Source organism: Musa acuminata, chromosome BXJ2-6, assembly GCF_036884655.1.
Source record: "Musa acuminata AAA Group cultivar baxijiao chromosome BXJ2-6, Cavendish_Baxijiao_AAA, whole genome shotgun sequence".
In the NCBI taxonomy this organism is placed as follows: Eukaryota; Viridiplantae; Streptophyta; class Magnoliopsida; order Zingiberales; family Musaceae; genus Musa; species Musa acuminata.
This window is the reverse complement of record NC_088343.1, coordinates 40,262,263-40,275,186: the sequence shown is the minus strand read 5'-3', so window position 1 is coordinate 40,275,186 and position 12,924 is coordinate 40,262,263. Positions and strand designations below refer to the sequence as shown.

Genomic DNA, 12,924 nt, shown 5'->3' with positions numbered 1-12,924 from the left:
TTCTCGATATGCAGTTTGCATGCTTGTAGTCGAATGGTCGACACTCGCACGGGGTTGGCGGGCAGCTGCGTGTTGGGTGACTCAGAGGAATCCATCTCTTTCCCCACAGCGTAGAGGGGTTCTTCTTCGGACGCACCCTCCGGTGTGATCTCCCAGGGCCCTGCAAACACTGACAGGCAGCCGGTGGTGGAACGAGGATTGTGACAGGTTGAAATGGGGGCCATTTCTACTGCACTGTTGGCTAGTCATAGAATGTTTATTAAAGCTTGATTTCAATATGATAGTTCCTTGCGGCATGATGTATATGAAATCGACAATATATCACATTATGGGGCTATTTATTTTATAGTTGGCAGCTATAAGCACAGATAAAGAGCACACTTCATTGTAGGCTGCCCTCCTCCTTGTTCTAGCTGCAAGGTTGAAGAAACAAAGTGTATTCTTTATGTAGCTGTCATGTCATGATTATAACATATAGTGTCGAGCGAGTGCAACCGGCAAGTAGGTTGGAAAGATGAGAGAAAGAAGAAATCGATTAGGGCTAAAAGTTGATATAAATTTAATAATTTTAAAAATAATAAAATTATATTTTTATTCTTTTCATTTGTGTATTTTTTTTTGTACGTGACAATATGTGTTTTGTTTTTCCATCAATGATTAACAACGTAAGAAAAATTAGGATAAAATGTTTTACCTTCGTATGTATATATAGAGATTCTAATATTATTTTTTAACCATAATTAATTATAGAAGATAATATGTAATTATGTTGGGATCCAAGCTGATTCATATTTTTTTTCAAATATTCGAGCGGAAAATCTGTTTATTCCGGTTTTGGCACCATTAAATGAGTTTGAGATCAGTTCAAGCAGAAGAATATACATAACTAATTGAAGTAGAATTGGGTTCACATTTTAAGAAATTAACACCATTTACATGGTTTTGAGTTTTGTATGCTTTTAGCCTCTGATAAAGAGAAGTGTTGTTTGTTTAAGAATATATATCTCACTAATCATCACAGGCCATGTAGTGAGGTGATTCAGCATGCATCTTCTTCCCCAGTGAAAGGTAAGGAGGCATGCGAGAGAGAAGAACGGAGCCAAACACCAACTGCATGCATCCAGTGGCTAGTGCTGCCTGTCGTGTCAATTCGACTCGGTCTGCATCCCGGAATGGGGAGAACAAGATGAAAGAACAAAGAAACGGCGAAAGATTTGGGCTGCTTTACCCTCTCTATGGAAAAGGTTAGAGGCCATGGCCACCACAATAAACTGGTCAAAATAGCCAAGTTGCTAACCACCATCAGCCAGGGACAGTCAAGGCATGGTGGCTCTCAGTTCGTGGAATCCATGGCGGGATGCATGCATGCGTTAAGATCTAAAGCCCAACTCTAAGCCTCACATCAGAAGAACAAAACACAAGGTAGGGGGAAAGGAAAAAGAAAAGGGAAAAAGACTACACAAGAAGTTTGCCTGTGGCTACAGAAAAGCCGCAAAAGGGAGGCTGGTGTCCACCACGAGTCCGAGGGAGAGCATCATGACCACCATCAGCAGCGACATCTGCACTGCAGCGCACGACGACGCCATCCCCACCACCTGCGCGGCAATCGCATGCAATTGATCCAAAAGAGAAACAAAAAAAAAAGAACCAACAAAATTGACTCCTCAATCATCTTTGCGCAAGACGTAAAAGCAAACAGCAGCACAACTCATGCGGTGGGTCTCAAAGAGTAAAGCGCCGGCGACGATAGCGCACGCACCTGAGTCTCCGAGCCCGGGGTTGGAAATGGGAGGATGGTGGCCGTATCGGTCTCTCCCACGGGAAGAGGAACCGCTGGACTGCTGCTAATGAACGGGACCGAACCCGCGGTCACCGAAGACGACGGAGTGGCCGCCGGAGTCAGCCTTTCCTTCGGCTGCAACGGGCCAAAGTCCACGGGCGCCGGGCTGGGGCTGGGGCTGGGGCTGGGGCCGGAGCGGGGTGAGCTAACAGAAGTCCACGAGTTCGAGGGAGAGGGAGAGGGAGAGGAAGAGATGTCTCCTCCGGATGTGGGTGCCGGAGAAGGGAGCGAAGGGAAGCCCGGCGACGGGTGTGGAGTCACTACTCTAACAGGCACCTTCTCAACCTGCTCGCAGCTCCTCTGAGAACTGTTTCTGGTAGCGAGGTAATAATAACCAGGGCGCGAAGGCCGCCACTGGCAGTGGAACGACAATGGGATAAGATGGACCGGCGAGTATATGAATCAGAAAGAGGTATATGAACATACCGTGAAAAGGGAGGACTTGCCATCGTAGATGAGGATAGATTGATCGAAGCTGCAGAGGTCGAAGGCCCTTCTGTTGCGGAAGAGGTACAAATTCTGCACCTGCTGGTGCTTGAAGACTAAAGTTGACAAGCGAGAGAAGAGGGTGAGCCATTAATGGATTACTCTGCAAGTAATGATGGTGTAGATTGATCACTCACCGAGAGAGTCTCCGACATGAACTACGGGAGATTTCCACTCTGCAAGGCCATCTACCACAACTGTCACCATAGCTTGAGAGGTTCGGAGGAAGAAGAGGAGCAGGAGGCAGGAAACGGAGGGAATTGGCCACATCGCAGGGGCTGTAAGATTGATTCCGAGACGGAGCAGCAGGAGATGCAGATTTGAAGTAGCTAGAAGAAGAAGCATTCAAATTGGAGCAGCATTTAGTGTCATCAGACTTTACAGTCGGATAGCTACGAGGCTTCAGTGGGGGACAGGCAACGAGCGAGAGGAGGGCTCTTCGGTAGACGAGCTCTGTGAAGAATCTGCAAAGCAACGAGAAAAAAAGTTAGTAGGGTGAGAAACTGAGATGGCGAGAACAATTATAAAGTGATATACTTTTAGAGACAGTAATAAACTAGTACACACTAATTGTGCAATGATTACTTTAATCAAGCTCGGTCATTCAATTGCATAGCCCAAAACAGTTCGGACAGAGGAAGAAGACACAGCGCACAGGAGAGGCGTGATGGGTTCTTTGTTTGCATCCCTCTGGTATTTGGTCCCTGGAGTCAAGTCGGCATCACTTTCCAGATCTGATGCCGGGACTTCGAGATCACTTTTCTTGTGCCATGGTTCTTGAACCTATAATTACAGCCGAAGCAAGTCACAAAGATAAGGCAGAACAACAACAACTACTACAATGAGGAATGATTAGTGCATCGCCGTTTGTATGATTGAAAAAGAAATCATATCAATTACAAAAGTGGAAGATGACAATTGCAACGATGTTCTCATCATATGATCCAAAAAGGTTCCGACGACAGAAAGATCGACGAAAGCAATGAACAAATGAGGTATCGAGATACTAAGCCATTTCTGTATAATAGAGAAGTAAATTTAAGTTTTCTTTCCTTTTTCCACCCTTAATCAAAGAATGCAAACAGCAGTCTCAAGAAATTTGCATATGCACAAAAAATGGTAATTACCTCTGAAACAGTAATATCAAGCATAGACCTCTCATAAAGAAGACAGGTTCGACCTGTCAGAAACAGTCCTCTGCTTTGGAAGCAAGAGAGGCCCACTTTTTAGATGAATGATTCTTTCATGAGTCTCCACCTCTTTCTACCACTGCAAGAACACGAGGTGGTTTTTTCTTCTCGGTGACTGGGATTAGATTCTCCATAAGCTGCAAAGGTCATATATAGTTAAACCTAGAAAATTCATGATTTAGATTTATCTTGACAAGATACAAATGTTTGAATACCAATTACACAATAAATCTAATTACATGCGTTGTTCAGAAACAAACAAAGGAATAAAGTCCCTCGATGCTCCCAAGAATATGTAGGTAACCTCCAAATTTATTTCAGTCTCACCAGATGATCCACGATTACTTCCTACTTTGAAAAACCAAAATACGTATTAGATCTGACCTAATTAATTTAGAAGATCCCCGACTTCGTCACCCTCATTCCCCGTATAATCCCTAGTAAACTCCCTCTCCTCTTTGTCCACTCATCAAGGAAATCAACTGCAAAAGAAGAGAAGAAGGCGGTGATCGCCTTTAGGAATCCTGTAGGATTCTTCCTGTTTTCATTATTTAAATAATTTAATTACTGATTGATTATGTTTCTTATAATTTCTAATCATTTCATTTTAGTTTTAACCTGGAGAGAAAAATATGTGATGCATGTGTTTTCATGTTTTAAACTTGATTATTGTTGATTACATTTAATTGTTATGAAATTTCATATCATGAATTGATAATATTCATGCTTTCAGGCAACAGATAAATTATTTAGCATGCAAACTATGTTTGGATTTTGAATCTAGAGGTTTGAAAATTAATCTATGATATTAAATCCTTAATCTGAAAAAAAAAAAAGCTTGGATCTAGTTGAGATCCTGGTGCCGGACCAGTCAATGCACTATGCAAAGAGGTGCATGGTCTAAACTAGATTGTGGCTATCGGTGTTCCTAGAACAGATAGATTAAGAAATACTCAACATAAGATGAACAAAATTAGTTTCAAAGGGCACAAAATGTTTAAAGGAGACTTGCAGATGCTAGAGCTAGATAAGTTAATCATTTAAAATAAGTGATTAGTAGTAGGTTACCTACAAACACATTGCGAAAAAATATTTGCTTATTATTACTTTGTGCAGAAATATTGTCCTTAATAGGATGTCAAAGATCATTCATGCAGGATGACTGGAGAATGGTATTCAAAGATTCATGCAGCCACCCCCAAAGAATTAGGATGTCGAAGCTTCATTCTTTGTGTATTTCTCTTTTCTAAAATGATCAACCTATGCTGCTGCTTCTGCAAAGAGAGAAGGATTAGATCCTTATGTCACAGAGAAGTGAAATGCCAATTTAAAATGAACAATTGTGTTCTACTAAGCAGCAAAGATCACATCTTCATGCCCTAAGTAGAATTTTGTTCTTTTTCTAGATATCGAAAACTTAAAATTGCTTTGACCGGACACTAGGGGATGGTACATTTCTTCATTAAGTCAGGTTTCTCTCCTGAAAGATGTTAACTCAACATGCAAAAGGATAGATATCCGATGTTTCATGTCCACAAAATCACATATAGCCAGAATTTGATGTTATTGCAGTAATACAATACCATTAATAATGAAGATGATCAAACTAAAACAAAAGCCCTTTGAGATTTCTGATTCATCATCAAATCTAGACCTAGAAGGACCTCACATTGTCAAAAAGCAAAATACCTCTTCTCAGAAGATTGATAGCATTTTCCTCCTCCAGACGCAACATCAAAGATTCGAGCTCTACAGTGTCTTCCTGCGAAGATGCCCGCAGAATTTATCTTGCTAAACAAACAATTCACGGCCATACCAGCAAATCAAGTCTAAGAAGATATTTTACCGACCTGTTTCTATCCCTGGACCTGGCAGCTGACTCTGTTCTTGATTCATCATCCCCTTCTGCCTCTGCAACGCAGCCTTATCCACCCTCCACTCCATTCCCAAACCCTGGAATCGGATTCTCCACCGCTCCTGCTGCGAAAACCGGTCGGCGATTACAGGATCCAGGCGAAATCCCGCTTGCAACTTCGCTAAGGAAGGAACCACAACGTCCCCGCCCTGGCCAGGAAGTCCTCCAACGACATCTCCCCATCTGCCGTGGCCGCTGATCCATCACCGTCAGCCGCGCTCCGCCCGGCGGCCCCGATCTCCTTCCACATCTCCATCCTGACGCCTGCGGCAAGCGGCAGGGGGGCTCAGCCTCACCGTGGAAGCACCGGAGGGGATCGCCCTTGCTGGCCGAGCCAAGGTTCCTGCCGGATCGTCGCCGCTGGTGGAGCTATTGGCGGAGCTGGGAGGGGTCCGTCACGGTGGCGTTGGCGCGGGAGATCCGAGCTAGGAATCCAAAAATACTTAGCACTTGAAACAAAGAAATAAATTCCCAAATATTTGGAATTACCAATAAATTAATGAATCTTTCGACGGAATATTTGGCCAATAAAATATTAATTAAAACTCGATATAAATCAACTCAACCAAACTTCATCACAGGATAAATCAATCTAATTAAAAACATAAAATACAAGTGCCAGTGTTCTCTCCACTTCTGGCGTTACTGTAAGTTCTTATCTATATCCCTGAACCAATTAGCAATCAATCTTCTCTGTATCGCTGTTACTTGATATTAGAAAGAAAGTAATTTAATGGACAAATTAAGTTCTTTAGTGATTTTATTTTAATGCTGCTCTCACGTCAGTGGGTGCAGCGAATGGACTATAGTCATTCGTTATTCTTTGGTTTTAAGGTGCAACAAATGTAGTATAGTGATTCGTTATTCTTTGGTTTAAAAGCTATTATAAAAAATTTATGAAATTATTGATAAACTAGAGTAGGATACAAAAGTTGATGAGAAGCTTATTGATATGTTTCTTATTTATATAGGTTACGAGGAGGAGGATTTATCTGGAGTAGCGATATTTAATTGTGAAGTTGGAAAAATCTTATATGTTATCGTGCCATCATAAAATGGTGCTCATGTTCAAGATGTCGGTCTTAGATCGATGTAATGAAAATAATTTACGGGCGAGAGACTTCATGAGTGAGTATACTAGTTGATCAACCATATGTACGTGAGAAACACATAGTTGATGTCGGACAACTTGATCTCGCATGAAGTAAAAATCGATGACAATATGTTTCATGCGGGAATGAAACACTTGATTGGGGCATAGGTAAGTAGCTTCGATATTATTACAATATATTATAGAAGTAAAAGTAGAGTCGATGTTAAATTCCTTAAGTAGATTTGTGATCCAATTGAATTCTACAATAGCGGTGGTGATGACACGGTATTCAACTTTAGTTGTGGACCATGCAATTATCTTTTATTTTTTAGAATTCTAATTGATTATGTTAACTCCAAGGAAGACAATATGCCCGATGTGAATATTCTATCATCAAAGTTTCTTACCCAATCAGCATCGACAAAGGTATGAAAATGAAGTGAAAAATGTTTACGGAGAAAGATGACATAATTGAGAGTCCCTTTAAGATATTAGAGGATTCGGTAAGGAGCCGACTATTTATTGATATTGAGTGGGTTCTATAGTAGGATTTTTATCACATAGTTTATGTGATTCACGGGTAGAAAGGAGAGTTGTAATATCTTTTACATCCTACATGTTTATATTTGATAATAAATCTTGAATAAATTTTATTTATGATAAAAAAAAGACATGATGTATACGTTGCTTCCTCCTATAGTCAAAGACTTCCACTATTGAAGGTTCCTCCCCCTTTGAGCTCCGTCGCCCTTCCGGTCATCCCTTCTCCTACCCTATAAGATTTTTTCCCGTTCCTCCTCTCCTCTCCTAAGTGGGTGTTCGACGATCAACAACCTATGTTCGTGTGCAAGGTGACCCCTTCCCCTCAATGCAACATCTCTCTTTTTTCTCTCTTCCCTACGGACAACGCTCCTAAGGGAAGCACAGGTGCTGCAAGGGCTACATCATCTTCCTTGCCACGACAGAATTGAAAGGAACTTCTAGTCCGGCCCGGATCTGCCGCCTCCGGTGACGTTGATTAGATCAACACTTTCATCCTCGACGAACGATGACTGTCTTCTTTTGCTTTGTGCTGTTCACTCACTTGTAGTCCTCACATACTCTCTATAAGTAAAATAGGATCTCATCTACTGTGATCGGTCTCCCTGTTGTGGCGCCTCTAGTGCTGCATTCACGAGTGCTACTCTGAAGAGGTTCGTCGGTCAAATCAGCAACAACTATGAGCAGAGTTTGTTACCAAGTAGATGGGGAAACGGTGCTGTTACTGTAAGGATGGGTGGAGAAGATGGCTATGACAAGGTGCAGAGATGGCCGTGCTACTTCTCGGGGCATTGTTGCGGTGCAGACTAAGCCCAGCGAACGCCCTCAACCGCTTGGTTAGAGGACAACGATCGACAGAGTGAGGTAGCCGGACAATGTTCAGCAACTAGGCAAGTGGGCCAACTTTGCACTCGGTGTAGAGTTCTAGATGCAAATCAGAGCGCCGGAGTTACAACGTTTGATAAGGGGTTCTACACAGGTGATCCTCGACAAGGCCGACGAGGTGGCCCAGTGATCACCTCCTAGAGTGCTCCACCGTCGATCTTGACCAACAATCGATGGGAGAGGGAAAGCTACAGTGTGGTAGAGATCAGAGAGCTGCAACAGTTCTCTACCGAATGAGAGATGGCTGTGATTTTTACTAAGAAACACCACCAACCAAACCAGCGAAACAGGGGCTGCGCCCACTTGGTGAGGATGATCGCTTGGGAGTGGTGGCGTTGTTGCTCGTTGGAGCTAGTGCGGTTAGTGATGGAGTTCAAGGACTTTGGAGGTGTCGCGAGAGGTTAGATAACGAGAAAGTAATGGTAAGTCTTTGCTCCAAGGTAAGGGTTTTGATACTATGACAAACTAGCGAGATTTCCTCGCCAATCTTATATGCTGCCAAGTATCAATTAGAGGTCATAGAACTAATTTATGGCCGGAGAAATCAATATACGAACAAGTGCAACAGAAATGATTTCCAAACGCCAAATGAAGAGCGTGCCATATGTTCTCAGAGAAGGCCTGCGCGCGAGTGGAAGGGAAGGGAAGGCGTCGTCGAAGCCGCTCGCTCGAGGTTGCTTTTCTTCTTCTGATGCTGCTGCTGCTTCTTGTTCATCTCCTCCTCCGCCGTCTTCTTGCTCCCCTTTTCTTTTGAGGATTGCACCGACGGTTTCCCAGGGAAGATCTTGGCGATGGCCGGCATGCACGAGCAGCCGAAGGCCATCTCTCTCTAGTGCTCTGATGAACCCTTCTCTTCCTCTAAACGGTTTTTGCTTCTCGAGCAACTTCTGCAACTTGTGCTGAGGAGTGCGTGTTCGCGAGTCCTTTTCTAGCTGAGAAACTTGCTCAGCAAGCAGTCGAGCTCCTCGTCGAGCACGTTTGTTGACTGTGATCGATTAATTTATGGCGAGTGTACTCCATGAATAAGACAAGAACGGTGCCACGAGTTAGAGCTCGCTGGCATTCCCTCTACAAGATGACGACTCAAGACTTGTATGCATGTTATCCTGATGCTCGAAAGTTCCCAAAGACCAAGTTTACATGGCGGCGAAGGAGTACTAACATAGAACATGGGGTTTGGAAGTCACGAGTGCAAAACCTTATCTTCCCATCTCCACGGCTAAAGAAACAGTACCGAATGTCATTGTTGCTTTCTTTTTCTTTGACTTCATTAGAGAATCATGTAGAGTGGTGGGTTTGAAGTCACTGATCTAAAGGCTGCAAATGATACAAAGGCGACACGCAATCCCGGTGGATTAACTTGCTTCACATGGCTCCAACAAAAGCTAAGGTTATGAGAGGATCACCATTCTTGTTCTTGTCAATTATATGGACCACCGACGGAGGGAATCAGGTGGGACTATCGATGGGTGTTCTAAATGGACACAAAATTTTATTGATGAATCAGGTGGGACTGTCAAGCAGCATATTGACGGAGGGAAGCAGGTGGGACTGTCAAGCAACATATTCATGAAAATAATAGAAGATAAGGATAATTATTAAAAAAATTTATTGAAAAAAATGATAAACTTAAATACATTAACATGTCCCTCTCCTATTTATACAGATTAAGAGGAATGTTCTTATATAGTTGAGAAAATCTTTTCTTCTATCATGCCCCCGTAAGATAGTGTTTTTGTCAAGAATATCAATCTTGGATCGATGTAAATAATAGTTTATGAGCGGGAGTCGTTGCTACTATGATTACTGTTACTGTGAGGGCACAGGCGTTCCTTTCGTTCCCCTTAATTTCATCCTTCATTCTTCTTAAGTCCGTCGATTGTTAGCAAATCAATATTCGATAAGGGCAAAACTTTACTTTTCTCAACGACGTTAGTATCGAAGGCAAGAGCGAAGCTTCGCTTTTTCACTATTCTACTATGATACCATGATGAAAATAATAAAAGATAAGAATAATTATTTATTAAAAAATAAAAAAAATTAAATATATTAACATATCTCTTTTCTATTTATACAGATTTCCTCGTATAACTGAGGAAATCTTATCTTCTATCACATGTATTCAAAGAAACCTAATCGATACCCACAAAGATCGGAGAACAGGACAAACTTTTTGAATTGGAAAAATGAGATTGACTAACATAGCACACATGTAGTCAGCAAACGAGCTCTGCATCTTATAAAGACAGCACCCTATTTTTACAGACTAGTTAAGCAATTTCAGAAAATTCTGTGTCCATAATACACAGATTTTGTATTCTTTCTCTCTCTCTCTCTCTCTCTCTCTATATATATATATATATATATATATATATGACTAAAAGAACTTCCATGATTTAGATGAACTTCATGAGCATTCGTCAGATGCCATTAAAGCCGTGTCTATCTTGTTACAGAAGAGACGGCCGAGACTGGTAGGGGAAACTAGGCACCACCAAGACAGCACCCTCTTGTCTCTTCTTCTTCAGCTCCCCCCTTTCAACTATTTTCTCCTTCTCCTTCACGCCGTTGCTCTTCTCTAGTTTGTGGTTGAAGCCAGCGCCAACTCCGTCGACTGTCGCGGTTGGTGATCTCATTGGTGAAGCCTTGCAGAAAACTGCAAGAACAGAAGAACCAAACCCCATCCGGGCTAGCTATTCCTTTGAACTCTCTTCTTTTTCTTCAGATTTGTGAGGTCTTGGTGGTCTATTAATACCGAGGTTTAATTTGCTTGGTGGCGAAGGTTGTGCGCCGCGTGTCAACAGATATCATCACGGTCAAAGAGGAACTCGTCTTATATTACTTGGTAGCCAAGAACCAGAAGACGGAAGTAGGGACGAAGAAGAGTCAAAAGATAAGTGTTCATGTCAAGGAGCTGAGAAGAAACTGGCCGCAAACCAGATGGAAGAGCTGTGGCTCAGAGACGAGTCAAAAGAATCTGCTTGATGCACCCACTATGAACCTACGTGATAACATTAGCATGTAGTTAGTTGACCCTTGTTTTAAGAAGGTCTGGAAAAGATAAGACAAAGATCGAAAGAAAGGAGCAGTGCTGGTGGGTGTATCTTTGAGATAAAAAAAAAGTATACAATATTATTTTTCTGTAGATTATACTGTGAATTTGTATCTATTTATAAAGATGAAGATATACTTTTGAAAAGGTCATTTAAATATATATGTATTGTTTCATAGTAATCTTATTCAATATGACCCTCCATTTTATATAGATTAAGCTTATTTTTCAACATCCTTTCTTAAATTTAATTTTCTTTCTTCATGTTTTTGTAGAAAGCTCTTCCATTTGATTTTCTATATTCTTTATTTTTTCATAATATCTCTGTTCAGTATAATCCATACCGTATGATTGTCGAAAGGACGGTTTTGATTCCATGAAAAATTAAATTAATTTTATTTTTTATTCTATCATAATGATTGATTTCCTCAGAACCAAAAATAACAAAAATCAAATTATTATTATTATTTATTAATATTTAATATTAATTTTTTTCGATCATAGAATCGAAACCATCGGTTCTGACTCTGATTCAAAATCGGTTCCGTTTACGATTCAGACAATATGATGAAGACCGTGAGCTGATTCAAACGGCCAGCTTGAGTGTTCCAGTTGCAAATAGCTTGATTGATCCTCTTCCTTCAAGGAAGAGAGACGGATATTGATACTACGTGATCATCTTTACATCAATCTCAAATATATATAGTGGGAAATCCGTCGTTCCGGCTTTCTCTTTTTGAGGAATCCATCGTCTTTCGGATCTTTCTAACAACTGGTTAGTAGAAGAAGGAAGGACACCGGAATCTCTCTACGATGAAGATATATTTCTTGTGGAGCAACTGCTACATGGAATATTACTAATCGAAATATGAACGAACAAAGGAATCAGCACAAGATATCGTCCATCCCTATTGCGAGCACACAGCCGTCCCGCCGGCCGTCCGTGGCTCAACGAAGCCCCGGTCGCATGTGAAATGGCAAGTACGGCGTCGTCAAAGCAGCTTGCTCCAGGTTGCTCTTCTTCTTCTTCTTCTGCTGCTGCTGTCTCTCCTCGTTCACCTCGGTCTTCTTACTCGCCTCTCCCTTCGATGCTTGCGCCGATGGTTTCACGGGGAAGACCTTGTGGAGCACAGGCATGCAAGAAAAGCTAGAGGCCATGGCTACAACTCTGATGAGAACTCGTGTCTCTTGTTTAACTCGGAGGCTTTTTATAGACGACAAAGTACATCATACTCTCCACTTACTTTCTCCAGAGCACGGAGATGCCTCCTGGTTCATGGAAGAGCACTGTGTTTGACCAAAGACCAAGTAGTATAACTTGGAGGCCAAGGAAAGAGGAACCACAGACCACGACAATGATATCTTGGCAGAAATTTCCATGGCGTAGCTATTTTGACCCATAAACAAATGACATACCTTTAGTGACGGGGAAAGCTGACAAGGGGATTTCATGGTGCCTGAATCATACATAGCCACATTGACAAAAACACAAAAGAAGACCAGTGGATGAGACTTACAGAGCCGAGTGTATGAAATTACTCCCCATCAAATTCTATTCCTCTATTCATTTGACTGAAGGTGCAAACACCAGATGCAAGACAAGTGTAAGAAAAAAAATCTAGGAGCTTAATTTATCTGACATCACATTCTGGGAAGATAAGGATCAACATATCAAGCTGTTTCTTGCGTTATCCACAGTTGATGTGACCAGCCAACCAAGCTTTGTAAGCTACAATTCATATATTATATAACACAATGATCAGCAAGATTAGTAGGCATATGTAGCTGTTTTCTTATTGCCACCTCTCCAGACTTGTTGGCGTTCTATAATTTCCATTTAACTATGAATTTTTGTAGATGGTCCCCTTTCTTTTAGATTAATATTCAACATCATTGCACACCGAATCTTATAAACAAATGTAT

At 41.7% G+C, this 12,924-nt stretch overlaps 1 protein-coding gene across 2 annotated transcripts; it reads right to left on the bottom strand.

Moving 5' to 3' along the window:
• Positions 1-890: 890 nt before the first annotated feature.
• LOC135615586 (early nodulin-20-like) lies at positions 891-5,891 on the bottom strand. Of its 2 annotated transcripts, XM_065114303.1 has the most exons (8): positions 5,367-5,891; positions 5,206-5,278; positions 3,454-3,653; positions 2,912-3,109; positions 2,464-2,790; positions 2,267-2,382; positions 1,760-2,194; positions 891-1,595 (listed from the first exon to the last, which is right to left on the bottom strand). In XM_065114303.1, exons 5-8 carry the CDS (start codon positions 2,669-2,671, stop codon positions 1,479-1,481), a joined length of 876 nt encoding a protein of 291 aa, XP_064970375.1. In that variant the 5' UTR covers positions 2,672-2,790; positions 2,912-3,109; positions 3,454-3,653; positions 5,206-5,278; positions 5,367-5,891; the 3' UTR covers positions 891-1,478. The 2 variants fall into 2 exon arrangements, with proteins under 2 accessions (XP_064970375.1, XP_064970376.1); XM_065114304.1 differs by lacking the exons at positions 2,912-3,109; positions 3,454-3,653; positions 5,206-5,278; positions 5,367-5,891 and having other exon boundaries at positions 2,464-2,843.
• Positions 5,892-12,924: the final 7,033 nt, after the last annotated feature.